Source organism: Heterocephalus glaber, unplaced genomic scaffold (assembly GCF_053883595.1).
Source record: "Heterocephalus glaber isolate CG9 unplaced genomic scaffold, H.glaber_assembly_v1.0 deba00000331, whole genome shotgun sequence".
Taxonomy (NCBI): domain Eukaryota; kingdom Metazoa; phylum Chordata; class Mammalia; order Rodentia; family Bathyergidae; genus Heterocephalus; species Heterocephalus glaber.
The window spans coordinates 12,581,736-12,601,580 of NW_028258142.1; the positions used below are offsets into that span (position 1 = coordinate 12,581,736).

The 19,845-nt window shown below is 34.3% G+C and overlaps 1 protein-coding gene across 4 annotated transcripts in view; it reads left to right on the plus strand.

Annotated features, from left to right (window-relative positions):
- Tmx3 (thioredoxin related transmembrane protein 3) overlaps nt 1-17,518 on the plus strand; it is a 46,535-nt gene extending 29,017 nt beyond the window's left edge. For 3 of the 4 annotated variants that reach the window (XM_004867670.4, XM_087191479.1, XM_021246695.2), the window contains 5 exons: nt 5,490-5,543; nt 6,663-6,719; nt 8,734-8,863; nt 11,032-11,100; nt 14,159-17,518. In XM_004867670.4, coding sequence (XP_004867727.1) covers nt 5,490-5,543; nt 6,663-6,719; nt 8,734-8,863; nt 11,032-11,100; nt 14,159-14,422 — 574 coding nt within the window. In that variant the 3' untranslated portion in view covers nt 14,423-17,518. The remainder of the gene's footprint in view (nt 1-5,489; nt 5,544-6,662; nt 6,720-8,733; nt 8,864-11,031; nt 11,101-14,158) is intronic. The other variant, XM_021246694.2, reaches the window with a different exon arrangement.
- Nucleotides 17,519-19,845: the final 2,327 nt, after the last annotated feature.

A 19,845-nucleotide genomic window follows, 5' to 3' on the forward strand; every position in this document is an offset into this window, starting at 1 on the left:
AAAAATTTTATTGGTACATTTTAGGTATACAGTATAATGACATTCATCATTGGAAATTTGCACCTGTACATAATCCATCTTGGTTCTTATTTTTTCCCGATTCCCCTACTCACCCTTCAACACTTCCAACCCTCCTTATCTACAAAGACTTTGTTTCCATTTTTTTCTTTTTCTGCTATTAATTCCATTCCCTTCTTTGTTTTCCCCTACCCCTTCCATTTACTCTTCCCTTTTGCACATTTTCTTCCTATTTCACATTATGTATTAATACCTTTTAGTCCTTATTTATGCTTTCAGTTTCTCACACTAGAGACACTATTTGGTATTTACACATTTGTCCTATTTAATTAAGAGTATCACCTCAAAGTGCATCCATTTAGCTATAAATGTCTCTAGTTTCTCATTCTTTATGGCTGAGTAATACTCCATTTTACAAAAAAAACCCTACATTTTCTTTATTCAGTCTCCAGTTGATGGGGATTGTTTCCAAGTTTTAGCTATTACAAATTGTGCTGCTATGAACATGAGTGCACATATATCACTGTGGCATGATTCTTTTAATGCCTTGGGGAAGACACTCACCAGGGGAATAGCTGGGTCAAGTGATATTTCCATTCCTACTTCTTTGAGGTATCTCCATACTGATTTCCACAGTGGTTGCACCAGTCTACACTCCCAACACCAGTGGAATAGGGTTCCTCTTTCCCCACATCCCCGCCATCATTTCTTATTTGTTGATTTCATGATGGCAGCCATTCTTTCTGGGGTGAGGTAGAATATCAGCCTTGTCATTTGGATCTCTCAAATGACCAGTGAAGTTGAACATTTTTTCATATGTTTATTTACTATTTCCACTTCTTTGCCTGAGAAATGTCTGTTTATTTCAGTTGCCCATTTTTGGATTGGGTCTATAAATTTGGGAGGTCTAATTTTTTTAAGTTCTTTATAGATTCGAGATAGTAGACCTTTGTCTGAGGAACAGCAGGTGAAAATTTTTTCCTACATTGTGGGTTGTCTCTTCACACTGCTGGTGGTTTCTCTTGCTGTGCAGAAGCCTTTGAATAAGAAGAGATCCCACTTGTTGATTATTTGTGCTAGTTTAGGGGCAACTGAGGTTTTGTTCATAAAATCTTTTCCTACACACGGTGTCTTCAAGAGTTCTACCTAACCTCTGTTACAGCCGGTTCAGAGTTTCTGTTTTAATATTTAGAACTTTAATCCATTTCGATTTTATGGTAGTGCATGGTAAGAAATATAGGTCTAGTTTTAGTCTTTGGCAAGTTGAAACCCAATTTCTCCATCACCATTTATTAAAGAGGCTATCTTTCCTCTAGTGAGGATTTTTGGCTTCTTTGTCGAAGATGAGGTGGCTGAGTATGTCTGGAGTTGTTTCTGCATCTTCTCATCTGTTCCACTGGTCCTCAGGCCTATTTCTTTGCCAGTACCATGCTGTTTTTATCACAGTAGCTTTGTAGTATAGTTTCAAGTTTGGAGTTGTTATACCACCTTCCATGTCTCTGTTGCCTAGAATTGCTTTTGCTATTCTGGGTCTCTTCTTGTTCCAAATGAATTTTTGGATTGTTTTCTCCAGATCCGTGAAGTATGCTGCTGGAATTGCAATTGGGATTGCATTGAATCTATATAGCAGTTTTGGAAGTATGGCCATTTTTACTGTGTTGGTTCTTCCTACCCGGGAGCAAGGGACATCTTTCCATTTTATGATATCGTCTTCAATCTCTCTTTTCAGAGTGCTATAGTTTTCAGAGAAGATGTCTTTGATTTCTTTTGTTAGGTTGATTCCTAGATATATCAGTTTTTTGCATGTTATTGTGAAATGAATTGTTTGCCCTATTTCTCTCAGTGAGTCTGTTGTTCATATAGAGGAAACCTGTTGATATTTGTGTGTTGACCTTGTATCCAGCTACTTTACTAAATTTGGTCATTAAGTCTAGAAGACTTTTGGTGGGAGTTCTTGGGGTCTTCTACATAGAGTATCATGTCATTTGCAAATAATGACAATTTGATTTCTTTATTTCCTATCTTTATTCCATTTATTTCTTTCTCTTGTCTAATTGTTGTGGCTAATTTTTCCAAAACTAGATTGAGCAGGAGTGGTGATAGTGGACATCCTTGTCTTGTTCCTGATTTTAGTGTGAAGGATTTCAGTTTTTGACCATTTAGTATGATGTTGGCTATTGGCTTTTCATAGATGGCTTTCATCAGATTGAGGTAGAGACTGTCTATTCCAATGTTCTGTAGGGTTTTTTTTTTTATCATAAATGCATGTTGGATTTAGTCAAGTACTTTTTCTGCATCTACTGAGATGATCATATGGTTTTTGTCCTTGGCTCTGTTGATATAGTATATTACATTGATTGATTTGCATATCTTGAACCTTCCCTGCATGCCTGGGATGAATTCTACTTGGTCAGGGTGTATGATCTTCTTGATGATCTTCTGCATTCTATTTGCCAGTATCTTAGTAAGGATTTTTGCATCTACGTTCATTAGTAAGGTTGGCCTATAGTTCTCTTTCTGGGTTTGGTCTTTGTCTGCTTTGGAGATCAAGGTGATGCTTGCTTCCAGGAATGAATTTGGGAGTATTGCCTCCCTTTCAATTTCATTGAAGAGTTTAAACAGTAGTGGCATTAGTTCCTCTAAATGTCATGGAGAATTCAGCAGTGAAGCCATCAGGACGTGAGCTTTTCTTAGTTGGTAAGTTTTGAATTATTCAGTTTCATTGGATGATATTGGGTTGTTTAGAATTTTTAGGTCTTCTTTGTTCAACTTTGGTAATTCATACATATCTAGGAATCTGTCCATTTCTTCTGTGTTTTCCACCTTATTGGAGTATAGGTTCTGGAAGTAGGTATTGATGATCCTCTGGATTTCTGCTGGGTCTGTTGTAATTTCACCCTTTTCATTCCTAATTGCATGGATTTGGGCCTTTTTTTTTTTTCTGATAAAGTTGGCTAAGGGTTTGTCAATTTTGTTGATTCTTTCAAAGAACCAACTCTTAGCTTCATTGATTGTTTTGTATCATTCTCTTAGTCTCCATTGCATTGATTTCTGCTGTGATCTTTATATTTTCCTCCCTTGTATGAGCTTTGGGTTTGTCCTGCTCTTCTTTTTTCTAGAAGCTTGAGGTTCAGCATCAGGTTGTTTAATTGGATTGCTCTGTTTTCCTAATATGAGTATTCACTGCTATGAATTTCCCTCTTAAGACTGCTTTCATTGTGTCCCATAGATTCTGCTATGTTGTATTGTCATTGTCATTTAATTGTAGGAACTGTCTGATTTCTTCTTTAATTTCCTCTGTGACCCATTGGTTATTCAGAAGTGTGTTGTTCAATTTCCATGTGTTTATGAAATTCTGGCGGTTTCTTTTGCTGTTGATCTCCAATTTCCTCGCAGTATGGTCTGATAATATACAGAGGATAACTTTGATTCCTTTGCACTTATATAAACATGTACTATGAGTGAGTATGTGGTCTATTTTGGAGATAGACCTGTGTGCAGTTTAAAAGACTATATTCTGATTTTTTGGTGTGGAACACTCTGTAAACGTCTGTTAAATTCATTTGTTCAGGAATTTGATTGAATTCTAGTATTTTGTTGCTCATTTTTTTTTGTCTAGTTGATCTGTTTGTGACAGTGGGATATTAAGGGCCCCACTATGGTTTTGTTAGTGCTTATTTGATTTTTCTTGTCCAGTTCTATTTGTTTTCTATAGTTTGGCGCACTAGTGTTTGGTACATATATGTTTATGACTGTCATCTCTTCCTCTTGGATTGTTCCCTTTACAAGGATATAGTGTCCTTCTTTGTCTCTCTTAATCAGTGCTGGTTTGAAATCCAGTTGATCTGCAAAGAAAATAGCTACTCTTGTTTTGGGGGGGTTCCTGTTAATGGATTATTGTTTCCTACCCTTTACCTTTCAGTCTATGAGTTTCTTTTTGAATTAAGTGTGTTTCTTGTATGCAGCATATGTTTGGATCTTGCTTCTTAACCCCTTCTGACAGTCTCTTTCTTTTGACTGGTGAATTGAGACCATTAACATTGATGGTTATAACTAATAGGTATTGACTTATCATTGTCATGACTCTTTTTGTTGCATTCTCCCCTTTTGTCTTTAATTTCTTGTCATGCCTGATTTATTCATTCTGCTGGGCTTCCTGGGATTGTAATCCTCATCATCCCTTCCTAGGATGTTGTGTAAAATTTTTTGGAGTGCCAGTTTGGTATTCATGAAGTTCCTACAGTGCTCTTTGTCGTGAAAGTGTCTTATTTCTCCATCAATTTTGAAAGATCATTTTCCAGAGTACATTATTTTGTGTTGGAGGCTAATTTCCTTTAGGGCTTGGAATACGTCACTCCAAGCTCTGCTTGCCTTGAGGGTTTGCGTTGAGAAGTCTCCTGTGATTCTGATGGGGTTTCCTTTGTATGTGTTTCTTTTTTTCTAACTGCTTGTAGAACTTTGTTCTTCTGTTGGGTTTCTGGAATCTTAACTATTATATGCCTATGTGTAGATTTTTTTTGATCAAGGCTAGTTAGAGTCCCATATGCCTCACTTATCTGTATGTCAAGTTCTTTTCCCCTGCTTGTGAAGCTTTCTGCCATCACTTCTGTGAAGAGTTTTTTTGTGTCATCTGCACTTTCTCCTGTTTCTTCGTTGACTCCAGTCTTATATTATTCTTCTTTGCATCGTCTAGCAGCTGCTGGGTTGATTTCTCATGGTCCCTTACAATTTTCAAGCAATTTTTCTTTTCCTGGTCACTAATTCCTATCTTTTCTTCTATATCTGAAATTCTGTCCTCCCATTGGCTCATTCTGCTGCGTAAACTTTCCATGGAATTTTTAATCTCCTGGAAATCTGTTTGCATCTGTTTTATGGATTCCATTTGTTTCCCATGTTGGGATTCCATCATGTTCCTCAGCTCCTGTATTTCTTTATCTGTGTCCTCTCTAGATTTTTTAATCATGTCTTGCGCTATGGGCACAATCTCTGCTGTTATCTGAGACACTATTTCTGATTTCATTTTTTCTCGATCCTCAAAGTTTCCAGTTCAGGGAGTCCAGGTGGTTGACTATCAGATTCTTCCATCTCTTTTCCCATTGGGGTTGCTTTTGGAGATCTAAAAGTCTGGTTTTGAGACTTGTTTAAGTTTCTTCTCATTTCATTGGTGGGGGGGGGGGTGTGCTGCTGGTGCCTTTGCAGCTCACCTCTTTGGCACTGGACGCAGTGGTATGACCGCTCGGAAGGTTCACGTATGGCTGGGGGCAGCTCTGCTCCTTGGCACTGGGGGCTGTGGTGTGGCAGCCTGGAATGTTCACCTGCTCTGGCCTGAGAGCAGCTCTGCTCCTCCGACTGTAAGTAAACTTGATGTGGTGTCTTTTCCTACAGCACTTAGATAAGATAGCATGTATCATAACCAAATAATTCTGTTATTTCAAGTGAAGAATTTAAGTATTTATGTGTTTATTCTACAGATTAAAGTCAATTATTCAAGAAGTGGCTAAAGATTACAGAGACCACTTTCATAAGTATGTGCTTACATTCTGGAAGATTATTTTTGTTGTTGTTGTTATATTTTATAATAAAGCAAATGTAGTATTTGTTGTGTATCCTTAATCTGAAATTCAGAATGCTCTTAAATCTAAATCTTTTTGAGCTCTGACATGACATGAATACATGCTTCCACAGCTGACCTCATGTGGCAGGTACCAGTCAAAACACAGGCACACTTAAAATATTGTATGAAGTGATCTTCAAACTATGTGTATTAGGTGTTTATATTTCAGATAAGAGATGCTCAGTATGTATTTCATGTTCTGAAAGGTGAATCAAGGAAATGAAGTACATGTTGGTGTCTTGCAGTCTATCATGAATTATCTGGGTCTTGAAGTTCAGAGAAAAAAATAATACACTTTTATCTATAATTTGTATCATTCCTCATTCCTGCTTCTTGATAGGATTCCAGACAAGTTTTATAAAAAAATTTTATTCAGAAATTTTCAGATTAAGTTAAATGAGGATCAGAAGTCAGAGATAAATGTTTGTAATGAGAACTCAAAGAATAACTAAATATAAAAATAACATTAGAAAGCCTGGGATTTAGCTCAGTGATACTACGCCTGCCTCCCAAGTGGAAGGTCGTGAGTTCAATCCTCGGTACCAAATAAATAAATAAATAAATAAATACTTTTGCTGTATGCTAAAGCATTTTTAGTTGCTGTCAGGAAGGACAGTTGTATATGTTTGTTATATTGTTTAATTATTATCTTATTGCAAATCTTCTAAGGAAAGGTCAGTGTGCAGTTGTCATGATATACAGTGTGTGACCTTTTTTGAGTAATCCTATTTTTTAATAAATGGGTAGTTGTCCTTAAGCATGTTTCTAATGTAAAAGCTTCTATTTCCCTGCATTATAAACATTTGTAAATGAAGTAGAACTGAGGATTTGTTAATACTGCACATGTGTATTTTTATCTCTTAAAGCCAGTAGAGTTCACACTCTTCTCTATTGTTATATATTTTATGTAATTTACATGTTAAGTGCTTATGAACTTACCAAGCCCTGAAGTTCAGTTTGTTGTATTATTTACCTTTTTTAAAACTTAATGTTGTCCTCTTCCCTCCCTTGCCCTACCATGATTTGTTAGGGATTTTCAGTTTGGCCATATGGATGGAAATGACTACATAAATACCTTGCTGATGGAGTAAGTAAAGTCCTGAATTATTTTGCTATCAACTTTTATCAATTTTTCTGAAAGATGGACAGAAGCATTAAATAGTGGGTATATTCTGTGGCATACATTTTTCCCTAAATATTTTACTTTACTTTTGGATGTATTTGAAGCTTACTGAATTTTAATAATGTTGTATATTAAGAATTATTTCCTGATTCAATGTGGTAACATACAGTGTTCTGAAAGCCCATCATTTAAAAACTTGCAAATTTTCTAGATTCTGCTCAGTGATACTTTTTTCAGTGGTAATCATAACTATTAAATAGAACATTTTCAGGCTTCAAAAACTCGTTATTTTAGAAGAATTTATTTTAATAGACAAAAATACGTACATCAGAAATATATGTAACTTCAGAAAAATTCATTGTATTTATGATATAAAGTAATATTACCTCTCTCATTCTAATAAGAATTTTAGAGTATTTGGAGTACCAGCTCTAGTATATTATGGTCAAGAAAAAGGAAAAAAACCAAATCAAATATCTATATAATTATTAAAAGTATTGAAAATATTTAGCCTTTATTTTGTTGTTCGCTTCCTTTGATACTAAGGATTGAACCTAACACCTTTGTACTAAGTTACATCCCCAGTAGTTTTATATTTTTTATTTTGAGATAGGGTCTCATTAAGTCACTAAATTGCCCAAGGTAGGTTCAAACTTGTAATCTTCCTGCCTCACCCTCCCAGAGTGCTGAGATTACAAACTAAATTTTTAATACTCAAAACGAAGTGGGAAAATCATTGTTAACACAATTCCTCTCCATTGCCCCTGGAATTACATTGTTTATATGTATAAGGTATGTGTCTGGCCTACAATAAGCCTAAGAGAAATAGATATTCTATATAATCTCATAACAAGGACTCTGTAATGAATGAATTCTTTTTTTGGGGGGGGCGGGTACCGGAGATTGAATTTAGGATCTTGTGCTTGCAAGGCCAGGTGTGTTGCCACTGAGCTAAATCCCTGGCCCTAGAATGCATTCTTTTTTTTCTTTTTTGGTACTGGGGATCCAATTCAGGTCCTTGCACTTGTGAGGCAGGCTGCACAACCATTGAGCTAAGTCTCTGGCCCCTAGAATGCATTCTGAATAGAAGTTTTACAGTGTATATGATAAGGACTTTGATGCAGCCATTTATTATGTCTTTCATAAAATACTGTCAGTATATTGATTCAGTAAAACACCATTTGCAAGAGGCCAAATCCATTTTGGTTCAATGAATAATTCAAGATATTCAGAATGTGTCCTGATAGATGAACTTTCCTTTGTTAATGTTACTATAATTTGAGTGATGATATTGTAAAAAGTTTGAGGTAAAATTAGGGTGAGAGGATACCCTTTATTTAAATGATTAGTTTGGAAGGGGTTTTAATGTCCTAGAATGTGATCTATTTGGTAAATGTTCTAAGCATACTTGAAAATTTGTATATATTTTGCTGTCATTGGCTACAGTGTCTATAAAGTGTGACAGTAGTGTATGGGGAATTTAAAGTATTTATTGAACCTGTGCTCTGGACATAGTACTATAATGGATATTTAGGTGGAATTTTCTCATGTGGATTTTATACTAAGTACCTTTGCCCTCCTCTTTATAAAGGAAAAGTTGTTATGTGTAAGAAGCTAAATTACTTGCTTAATAGCATCCTGCAATACTTGAGAGCAATTCCCAGATTTAAACTAAAGCAGTATGATTCTAGCAACCATGTTCTTTCCTGATCTGTTACATGAAGTGGGATTCTATATGATTAACAGTGATGATATTTAAAGATTTGTGACAAGGAATAGTATTACCTAAGAAATTAATACTTTATTATATTGTAATTTCTATGTTTAACTCCATGATTTCTTAGCTATCTTATTTGACTGTATATTAGAATATTATCATTAATTTAACTAGTTTTAAAATCAGTATGAAATAAGTGTCAGAATTTTACTGTCTCTGTATGTAATGTATATTTTGATTTCTTTGTTTTTATATTTTCAGTGAATTAACAGTTCCCACTGTGGTTGTACTGAATACTTCAAACCAACAGTATTATTTGTTAGACAGACAAATTAACAATGCCAAAGACATGGTCCAATTCATTAATAACATTTTGGATGGCACAGTAGAAGTGAGTATTTCATTTCCATTTCAGAAGAATAGTAGGGAGAATGAAAGAAAAGCTAGTTGCTTCTTGATTCTGAGAGCAGTAGTCAGCCATCACCCATTAGTTCTTTACTGTCATAGAAGTCCCCTTATCCCACACACAGAAGGTTCTATGGCACAAGTTGCTAAGGAGTTCTTGAAAGGCATTTATGGTTGATAAATGATGGTGGAGGTGGTACTACACTTAGAATTGAGTAGGGATGAGAGGCTTACGCTGTCTTAGCTGATCTCCATAGTGAACTTTCCTAGCACTTAATACATTTCTAGGCCCAACAAGGCTTTGAATTAAGTTATCAGGATTGGTTTTCTAAGAAAATCTGCAAACACAATTTCTTAAGAGATTAAGGACATACATTGAGAATCAGAGCGGTGGTAGAGAATTCTGAACAGTCCCAGAGGTGTGACCAGAAGATACAGTGATTATCTTTAATAAAGAATTGATTACAGTAAAAGACACACTGCCATTAATCTCCCTCAAAATGTTCCCCTTTCCTTTGAACATACTTATCATACTTTGTTGCCACATTTTTTTTGTTGCCACTTTTTTTTTTTTGAGATTTATTTCTGGGCTCTTTATTTCTCCATTTTTTTTTTTGAAATATTTTAAACACAGAGGAAAATGGAAATAGTACTACATGAACACCTAGATTGTCATTGAACATTTTGTTGCATTTACTTTCTCACTGTTGCCACCTTCTAAAGCAGTTCTGGAAGTTCTTTTTTATGAGTGTCTTTAGTTGAGCTGTCCTAGCTACCTCAGTCTCCTGAATTGATTGAAAATGTTTACCTGTCGTGGTCATTTTGACTTTGAGAAAGAGCCAGAAGGCGCATGGTGCCAGATCCAGTGAATAAGTCGGGTGAACATATAGTATAATGTTTTCATGAGCCTGCCTTTTCCTTAGGCAGGCCATATTAGCAACATTCACCCTATTTGTGATCACATCTCACAAAGGCATTCACAAAAGAGGACTTCCAGAAGTACTTCAGAAAGTGGCAAAAATGATGGGATATGTGTGTTTTTGAAGGAAGGGGAGAGTATTTTCAGGGGCATTAATGGTAATTTAAATACTGTATATTTTGGTCACACCTCACAAAATATCAGAAGTAAGTTAACAGATACCATTAATTTTCTGTTTTTTCCCCTATAAACTTGAGTAGGGTTTTTCAAACTGAGTTGCAACAATATAAGAGTCATGCAATCCCTTCAGGTCACATTTAAGTTATGTAACCTGGCACATATGTTAATTCAGTAAAATAAAATAAAATTTAAAAAGAAAATAAGAGACTTTCACAAAGTTTAACTATTTTTGTGTGTGTGTGGTACTTGGGACTGAATGTACTGAGCTACATACATTTCCAGCTTTCTTTTATTTTTTCATTTTGAGACAGGCTCTCCCTAAGTTGCCTAGACAAGGCTCAAACTTACTATCCCCCTGCCTCAGCCTCACAGTATTACTGATTTGTGAGACTTGGTTCAGATTTATATAAACTTCATTTGAAAGAGTAACAAGCACATCTACCTACGTTCAAAGTCAAGTTTGATAATCTTAATCACATAATGCCTATTTTATATTTTTGGAAATAATGTTTTGGTTCAAACTAAACACCTGTGTGATTGAGAACTCTTCTGTTTTGTTAATTACTAAAACTTGACTCAAAACTTTAATATCAAAGACATTCTATTGGTCCCTATAGCTTGGGGATTCAGGCTTTAAATGAAAGCTGATTTGACTGACTTTCATGGGGAATTTTTCTTTCTGCCTTTCAGCACTTCTTATTGACCTTCATCTTCAGGTAGACTCTCCCTACTACACAATAGTAAAGGTACCCTATACCCTGCAGAAGCTATGGCTTAATCCCAGCTAAGCTCAAAAATTCTGCAGGCCTCAACTCAGGGTGGGTCAGTTTCTTCCAAGCTGCTTGTATTATGAGTAAGAGAAAAGGAATTCTTCATTAGAGGAAAATCAAAGAAATGTGGGACAGAAGAAAAAACAGTAAATGTTGAACATGGCTTTTTTGGGTGATTAATGTAATACTTTTTAGTCAACCTTTTTATCCCCAGTAATAAAATTATATAACCTAGAAAAATGAAGTGATAGTACTTAACAGTTTCCTTTTCTTATTACATTGAAGGCCCAAGGAGGTGATAGCATTTTGCAGAGATTGAAAAGAATAGTATTTGATGCCAAATCTACTGTTGTGGTAAGTTGTGACAGTTTGTTTAGTGTAATTGGTAATTAAGAAAGTATAGAATTCCTTATTCTAACTTAATGATGATAAAATCTAGGTCAGTGATGGTGAACCTTTTAGAGACTCAGTGCCAAACTGCAATTCAAAACCCAGTTACTTACCATAAAATCCCAGCACTGCGATTAAATCTGGGGTTTTAATGCTGAGGTCTTAGTTTAGAAAAAATAACTCTACATTAACATCTTTTGTCTTAAAAGAACACAGTGACATGGGTGTCATAGTTTTGCCACAAATTATCTAGACTTCAATGGATAAGGTCAAAATAGATCTTTAATTTGAAAGATATGAACTAATCACTCCTTAAGAAAACATATTCATCAGGTAGAAATTGTTTCTATTTCTGTATGATTGATGAATTATTGAAATCAGAATCTTTTAACTTGATAGTATGACTTAAAAAACAACTTTATGTCTTTAATCTCTCTGTATGAAGTGTTATTTAATTCTGTAATTTGATGAAAGTACAGAATAAAAAAAATTTAGTACCACTGAGTTGGTCTTTTTTGTTTAGGGAAATGATCTATCTTGGGAAATTATTCTGTTTTTCAGTAGTCAAAGTAAAATTTTAGATCTCAGCTTTATACATCCCTGTGAATTCTATGCTTTCCCCTTGTGGTAAATAAATAAGATCATTTACAGATTTATTCTTTCCTCCTTCCCTTCTTCCCTACCCTTTTTTCTCTCTTGTTCTTCTTCTTCTCTTTTTTCTTTAAAAAGCAAACTTTAAATGTAGAATTAAAATATGATGGGCCAAACGCTTTCCAACAATATTTTATCTTATTTGCTCATCTCAGAGTTTATTCATAGTTGTTATTATAGGAAAGTATAGTATAGTGGCACATTTGCTTCTGACTATACTGTTGCTTTTCCTTTTATAATTTATACTTTCTAAATATGTTTCCTGAGCTTTCTTCACCCACCCTTCACTTTAATATCTCTGCCATTCTCATTTCCCGTTACTACTCAGGCTCACTAACAAACTACAGATTAAGTCTGTTAGTATAGACTTGGGTGCTATCACCTCTGGGTGCCTTCCGAGGATACTGTTTTCTGCTGCTGTGATAATCACTACTACTCCCCTTGCCCTGCCCCATTTCACGTGTTTTTCATTGTCTTTTTTCTCCTTTTGCCCTTTTAGACTTGGATATGAATATTCTTACTTGGGACTATATTCTTTTTTTTGTACATATTTGTAGTACATGAAGTTTACAGTCATTGTGGGGAGTGGGCACATATACGTAATACAACTTCATTCCTTTTTTAATCCCCTTTCCCTTCTCTTCTGCTTCTCTCCCATCTCCTGTAAATCCCCTTCCCCTTTTTTTTAATATTATTAAGCTTATGTTTATGACATATAATGTTTAGGTTCATTTAGGTTATTAGGTTCCTGTACATGGCTTATGTTTATTCTACTTATTTCCCCTTCCCTTCTCTCTCTCCTCTCGCCCATGTTCTCTTGAACCCTTTCCCATTTGCAAGAGATATATCCCCTTGTGTCCTATCCATCCTTTATTATGATCTTTGTTTGTACTTGCCTTACTCAAATGAGAGATACTATACAATATTTATGATTGTATGTCTGATTTATTTCACTCAAAATTATATTTTCTAGATGTATCCATTTTCCTGCATATGTGTCCAATTTGTCCTTCTTTATAGATGATTAGTATTCCATTATGTACAGATACTACTTTTTCTTTATCCAGTCATCTTTTGATATAACACAGAGGCTGCTTTCAGGATTTAGGTATTATGAATTGCACTGCTGTAAACATTGTTATACGTGCATCACTGTAGTATGATGTCTTTAACTTTTGGGGAAGATACCTAGGAGAGGGATAGCTGGATCATACAGAATTTTTAATTTTAGAGTTGAAACTGTATTCTGAGCAATTATTCTTAATCTTCCAGCTTCAGCTGTCAAACACCTTGACAATAGAGGCACTCTTAAATTTATCTGAGCCCTAAGTTCCAGTGTTTATCATGAGCTACCCTATCAGCATTTTTGTTTCTTGTGGCTGAAAGCAATCATGATAATATAGCTAGTTTTCTTAATTGATGAGAAGTAAATAATAATCTTTGATTTATCCCATGTAAAGAATCCTTTAATTTATCAGTGCTGTTTGTGTTCCTGTTGCCAACAACATGGATTGAGCCCTTACCACAAATCATGTGTACTTGCTACTCTCCCTATTACTTGATTTCCATGCTTCCTCTTGCCAGGTCTCCAGTTGATTCTGTATTCCACACAATTAATGTTACTAAAGTTACCAGTTTTGCTCTCTCTCCTTTGCTTTTCCAGTGATGCACGTCAGAATACTCTATCCATCAAAAAATGTTTTTCATTGTTTTTAAGTATTGCATTAGAATTCCTGAAACTAATTGCTAGTGCTTATATTATATCTTGTTCTACCTCTTGCTTACTAATTTCTAAATTTCCACCTCGGGCTATACCATTGTTTTGTGAAGCTAAAATGTCTTTTTATCCTTTGAACTTATTTATATTGATCTCAGAAGTTGTAGGCACAATAGCATATAAAAATGATTGAAATTAGTGGGCTTTACTACCAACAAATAAAAACATTTTTTAAATGCTGTGAAGAGAATATGTATATATAACCCAGTCTTCTCCATGAATGAATTCCTGTACTTTTCCAAATGATCAAAAGCTGTTGGGCACATAATAACCATCTGAAGAGAGTCAGTGGTTAGTGTGAGAAAAATAAATGACTTTAGAAAAGAGTTTCTCTTTTTCTGCTGAAAATGGCTGGTTCTGTACACACATACACACAAGTGCATGTACACAATTGCACTCACGGATACAGAGTTTGTAGCTCTTACACTGTCTTTTTCAACATGGTAGTTATGGCTCATATATTAACATACACTGGATGGAACTAAAAAAATTAAATATCAAGAAGAATAAATCTGTAGTGATTTTAAATATATTGCATGCTTTTTATATCAAAATTACTTTGAGGGTAACTGAATTTTAATTATCTGTCCACAGTCTATATTTAAGAGCTCACCACTTATGGGCTGCTTTCTCTTTGGTTTGCCATTGGGTGTCATCAGTATCATGTGCTATGGAATCTACACAGCTGACACCGATGGAGGTTACATAGAAGAGCGATACGAAATAGTATCTAAAAGTGAAATGGAAGGTCAAGAACAGATAGAAGAGAGCAAAGAGCAACAGGAGCCAAACAAGGGAGGATCTCTATTGCCTACCATGCAACAGCCCAAGGATGTACTAGAAAAGAAGACAGACTGACACTTTACAAGTATAAAATATTTGATAGGGTTTCAAATTATTGAAGAGTCTATTTATTGAATTTGAGAGATTTAATTATAATCTTTACAGAAGAGAACATGTTATTTGTATTTTGCTAGTATCAACTGCATGGATTAAAGTAGTCTTTCCATAAATGTGGAGATGTTTGGAGCAAAGAGATTAATGGTTTGTGTGAAACAAACGAAACCAAATCAGTCCATCAGAGTTTCCCTTATAGATGTTATTATGCCAGATTAATTCTATTTGCATGTTTCCCTGTGAATATTCTGTGGCGTAGTTAATATTTTGAGGCAGAATATTTAAATTGGCCATTCAGGTAGAAGATACATGTTTGATAGAGAAAAACAATTTCCACTTTCCATTCTCATATATTTTGGCTAATATTTATATGGAAAAAATTAAGTCTTTAAAATTTAGGCACTTTAAGGAAAAGTTGTCACTTTTTCTATGTATCACAGTAAGATTATGAGGTTCAAATACTGTAATGTGGTTTTATATAGAATAGTGACTTTATTTTGTTATTTTTGAAACAGAGGAAGTGTTACTTTTTAACTTTATACTCAGTTGCATTACTATAAAATTTTCATATGGGCCTATGTAATGGGGGAAGAAGTTTTGTTATTGACCTTTGTAAATAACCAGGATGTACTGGGAACAGTGGTTTCAACCCATGTTCTGAAATACTCTTTAGCCAGGCATCTCATCAATCGTTGCAGGAAGGAAATGTCTCTGTTAATCCTACCTTGCTTTAGCCGAAGCAGCCTAGTTCTTTTTGTTTCATTTTTGGTTTATATATTGAAATTTCTTCTAAAATTTCCCTTGAAAGCATCTACATTTTGAAAAGTAGTATATATCATGTTTGTTTGTGGTATGTAACTTTGTAGTTTAAATCCAAACCATATGTGTATATACACATATGAAATTTATCGTCACACATCTGTTAACTAATGCCATGGCATGTCTGGGCTCATAGTGAGTGATGGATGAGTGATATAATCAGCACATCAAATGGCAAACATTACATCCAATCAGAAGAACAGTTTGATGTGTTTATTGTGGCTCATTTTTTTTTAAGTTTTCATATTAGCTAAGTGTAGATTTTTTATTTGATTAGCTATTATTTGGGTAACTATTCCTTGAGTAATTTAGTTACCCATTGTAAAGAATTTTTATTGAGTATTTAAAAATGTTTAGTCATTTTAAAAATATATAATTTATGGTCCTGACACTGAAGTTATTTAGGGCTTGGTTGCCCAGGGCAGCTTTTGGTTCTTTCTGATGCCATACTAATTAGGACAAACCTGAAACTATTATATCTTAAGTGCTAAAAAATTACTAATAATTATTTTATCATGCCCATGTACTCTTTTCTTTATATCTGTTCTTAATGCTTGAACCCTCCCCATTATTAACTTTAAATAATGAAACAAATATGAAGGGAAATTGAGGATAGTAGAATGAAATGTTCTCAAATGAAAACTGGAAGGTAAATGTGGTCAATTTAACAGGTAGATTTCTCTACAAAGAGTAACAAGGGATTTGGGAAGATAAATATGGTATTAATGTTCCAGGTGGTCAAGCTTGTCTTGCAGTAGGAAGAAGCTTGGATAGATACAGATTCTTCATTTAAGACTTCATTTTTCTTTGTAAAAGAAAAGCCCAGGCATCAAAAGATTAATGGGCACATGCTGAGAAGAGATAGAAAATGCAACTGATTTTTTCCCTTCATGTTTATCACTATCAATTTTTACTCTGCATATTTTGTCTTGTCAGTCATAACCTATAAATAAGACTTCATTGGGAAAAAAAAGTAAAACTCAGTGCGTTCAGTAAAAAACTCAGCAGTCAGCCTTTGTATTCTTTGATACTGTTCTAAATAAATGAATGCCTTAGTTCTTGGTTAACATTTGCACAATTCTGTACTCTTGCCTCATGTTCTCTTTTTACTTTTAAAATATGTTTCTTGGGAAAATAAAATGTATAGATGGTTTGTAAGTGAATAATTTTATTTCTTTCTGTATTAAAATTTTGCTTTATAATTGTTTCTATTTTAGAATTTTCTGTTTTGTTTTTTTTTTTACATTGTCAGATTGCTCACCAAACACACTTCTACAATCTGTTCACTATTATGCTTTTCCCTTCAGTGCACTATCAGAGCTGTACTCCAAATGCAGTTTATATTTCAGGGAAAATTACTTCAAAATAAAAGCAGAGATCACTTAATAATTTAGTACTTTAGAATGACATTCTAAGGTAGTGATGAAGCTTAAGATTACATATCAATATTGGGATCTTTCAGTAAATTCAAGTTCCAGTCTCTTTTTCAGTTGCAGCAAAGTTCTCTGGTTTCTAAAACTCAGAATTCTAGATCTTAACTGTTGCTGAATGTGGTGCTCAGACAATATTTAAGGATATTTCACAGAGAAAGTACATGTTTTTATCAGTTATGCTTTGTAATAATTTACAGTACTTTTCGTTTCATTGTATATATGTCAGTATTTTTCTAGCTATTATTTTAAACTTGTTTGAGACATATTAGACATAAATTTTTCATTTTCTTTCTCAAATGTAGCTTTCTAGTATCTGGTTTGGAAATAACATTAAGATGCCAAATGTTTAGAGGTTGAACTAATGGTCAGTATGAGTAGTTAACACATTTACCTGCATTGTTTCTATTTGTTGAATTTTATTGTTAATGATATTTCTTGGATTTGGGAGCTGTTTTGGTTTTGGTTTTACAAAAGATAATTTAGTTACATAATTGTTTCAAATGACATGAAGGTAGGACGGGGAAAAAATCAATTGTTATTCAGAAATTGTTCAAAGAAACTTCTGAGGAATATTGAGCCTATTGATTGATGGAAGTAGGTATGCCATTTTTATTTTTACAAATATATATTTTTTTCAAATATGTATGAGTCCAGGTGTGGGCAAAAAATAATTTTATAGTTTGGGCTAATGTATAAAAGTTTTTAAAAGTCTGTATTACTCACTTGTTGAATTCATGATACCCTGCCGTGGGCATCAATTGTAAACCTTTGTTTTTCTAAAATAAAGTAATTGAAAATGTAATAAGTATATGTTATCTTTGGTATGTATATATTTTAGTAGTTGGCTATATGAATAATACTCTCTGCAAGCAAAAACAATAGCTAAGACTGATCTACAAAAAGTTTTCTATTAAAGTCAGTTATTCATAATTAGAATTTTCGAGCTTAAGTAGACTTGAGAGAGATCAGCTTGTAACTTAATTCCTTTATAGATTAAGAATGTGAGATTAATAGCCTTGGTAGATTTTGTATTTGTAAAATTTGATATTAATTTTTCTGAAAGTGTAAAAAAGTCAGAAGAATGGAACTTGAGTCCTTAAATCAGCTGTTAAATATGATCCTGGACATAATACAGCTTTGACTCCTCACCTCATTATCGATAAAGTGGGAAATTAAAGCCTTGACATTCAGGCGCAGTGGTAACTCAGTGGAAGGCACTTCTGTGAGGCCTATATTTGATGCCCAGCATTGCCAATAAATCAGTTTGTTTAAGTGGATCAAATGGTAAGAGTATATAATGAAAACACAAAGGTTTATTCAATGTAAATTTTTAAATTTATACTGAGATCATGTGTCCTGATGGAAATAACTAGCACAAGAATAATAGCCCAAGCAAGAAATAAACATACAAACTTAGGACCTTGTGCTGACTTGCTGGTTACAATAAGCCTCTTCTGACGTGAATAATAAAGCATATTCAGCTGTTCACAAACCCTGGGAGCATGTCAGAGGCTCGCTGTCTGTAGGTGGCCACATCACACTATGGGTCAGACTGTGGTGTCACTGCCCAGTTGAAATTCTTGATCCATCATTTACCCCTGTGAGATTGGGTAAACCACTTTAACCAGAGTTATCTATGATGGGAGGACAATAACACTGACTGGATTGCATTTTAAAGATTAAGACATACTTGGAACAGTGACTGGCACATAGTCGCAGATTAAATATTGACAGCAGATTTCATTTAGAATTAATACTGCTTACCACAGAAATACCATTAGGAATATGAAATCCTAATGTGTAAATTTGCTTGGTTACTTTCTGCAAGTTCTAATATTTGGACAGAAATTTTTAAAAAATTACTTCTTTGACCTTGAAATTATAAATATTTAGACATTTCTGAAAATTCTCCATTTTTTCTGCTTTTAGTGAAAATGAATAAAGGGCATAAGTATACAGTAGAATTATTAATTGATATGTATGAATAGGTATATGTCTGTTTTAGACAGATTTGGGATACTGAGTAGAGATGATAAAATTATTTTCCTGCAACCACTACTGAACAAACAGCTTTCTCTAAACTCATTTTCTATAAATTGCAATGGCATTTTAATCAACTGCTGAAAAAGTGGCATTTTCTTGTGGTTTGTTTTTTCAACAAATGTGGCTTTTTTGCACTAGTGTTACAGCAGTAAAAGAAGTATACCTCAGAGTTTTTAAGCTACTGCACATTAATTGATAAATCAATTTTTACTTACAATGCTCAATTGATAAGTTTCATTTTTTGTTTGTTTCTTAGTTTCCCTTGTCATACAATCTATTTGTTCAACATAAAAAGCATTATTGTTAGGTCTTTGGGACAGAGGATTGGTGACCAGAACACAACGGAACACATCAGCTTTCATCAAATAATGAAGTGGTCAGATTACCTGTACATGTCTGCAATGCTGGCAGCACCAAAGATGAAGATAAGAGGGAAATCTAAGGTGGTTTGCAGTGAGGAAGCACTCAAGAAAAGAAATACCTGAAGAGCCAGTGAACTGTTTGCTGGGCTCCCACATTGAAAACGTTTAAACTTTAGCCAGATGGCCTGGTACTGTTACCTCTCAGACTATTCTGAGTTTATCAGTGTAAGCACTAAAGCCACCCTCTCTGCCAGGGATGGTGAAGCTTTCAGAGACAAATGCTCATTCTGCAACTGAAAACCCACATTTATTACAAAGTGCCAACACTTGCAATTAAACCTGAATATATTAACATCTTTTGTCTTTAAAAAAAAAAAATGTGCCTCAAGTTCACCACCTTGGCTCTATGCCTGTGTACAAAACAGTTTGAAAAAGTTTTTAGCCAACTCTGATATATTCAGTTTTAGTTGTGTGGGTAATCAGTCCAGTGAAGCTGAAACAGTTGCAGTAGAAACTCAGAATATGTCTCAATATTTTTCACATGATTCTTTTTCACTTTTGTCTTCATAAGTGATCATGGTCACAGTGATTTATGTAACTGGTTTTCATCCATCAGTGTTATTTGATATACCACAATTTCTGAACATGTGTTTGATACTATCACTGGAAATTCTTTTCCTAACCAAAGAACACAGTCAAAAATACAATAAATAGATTATAATGAGTC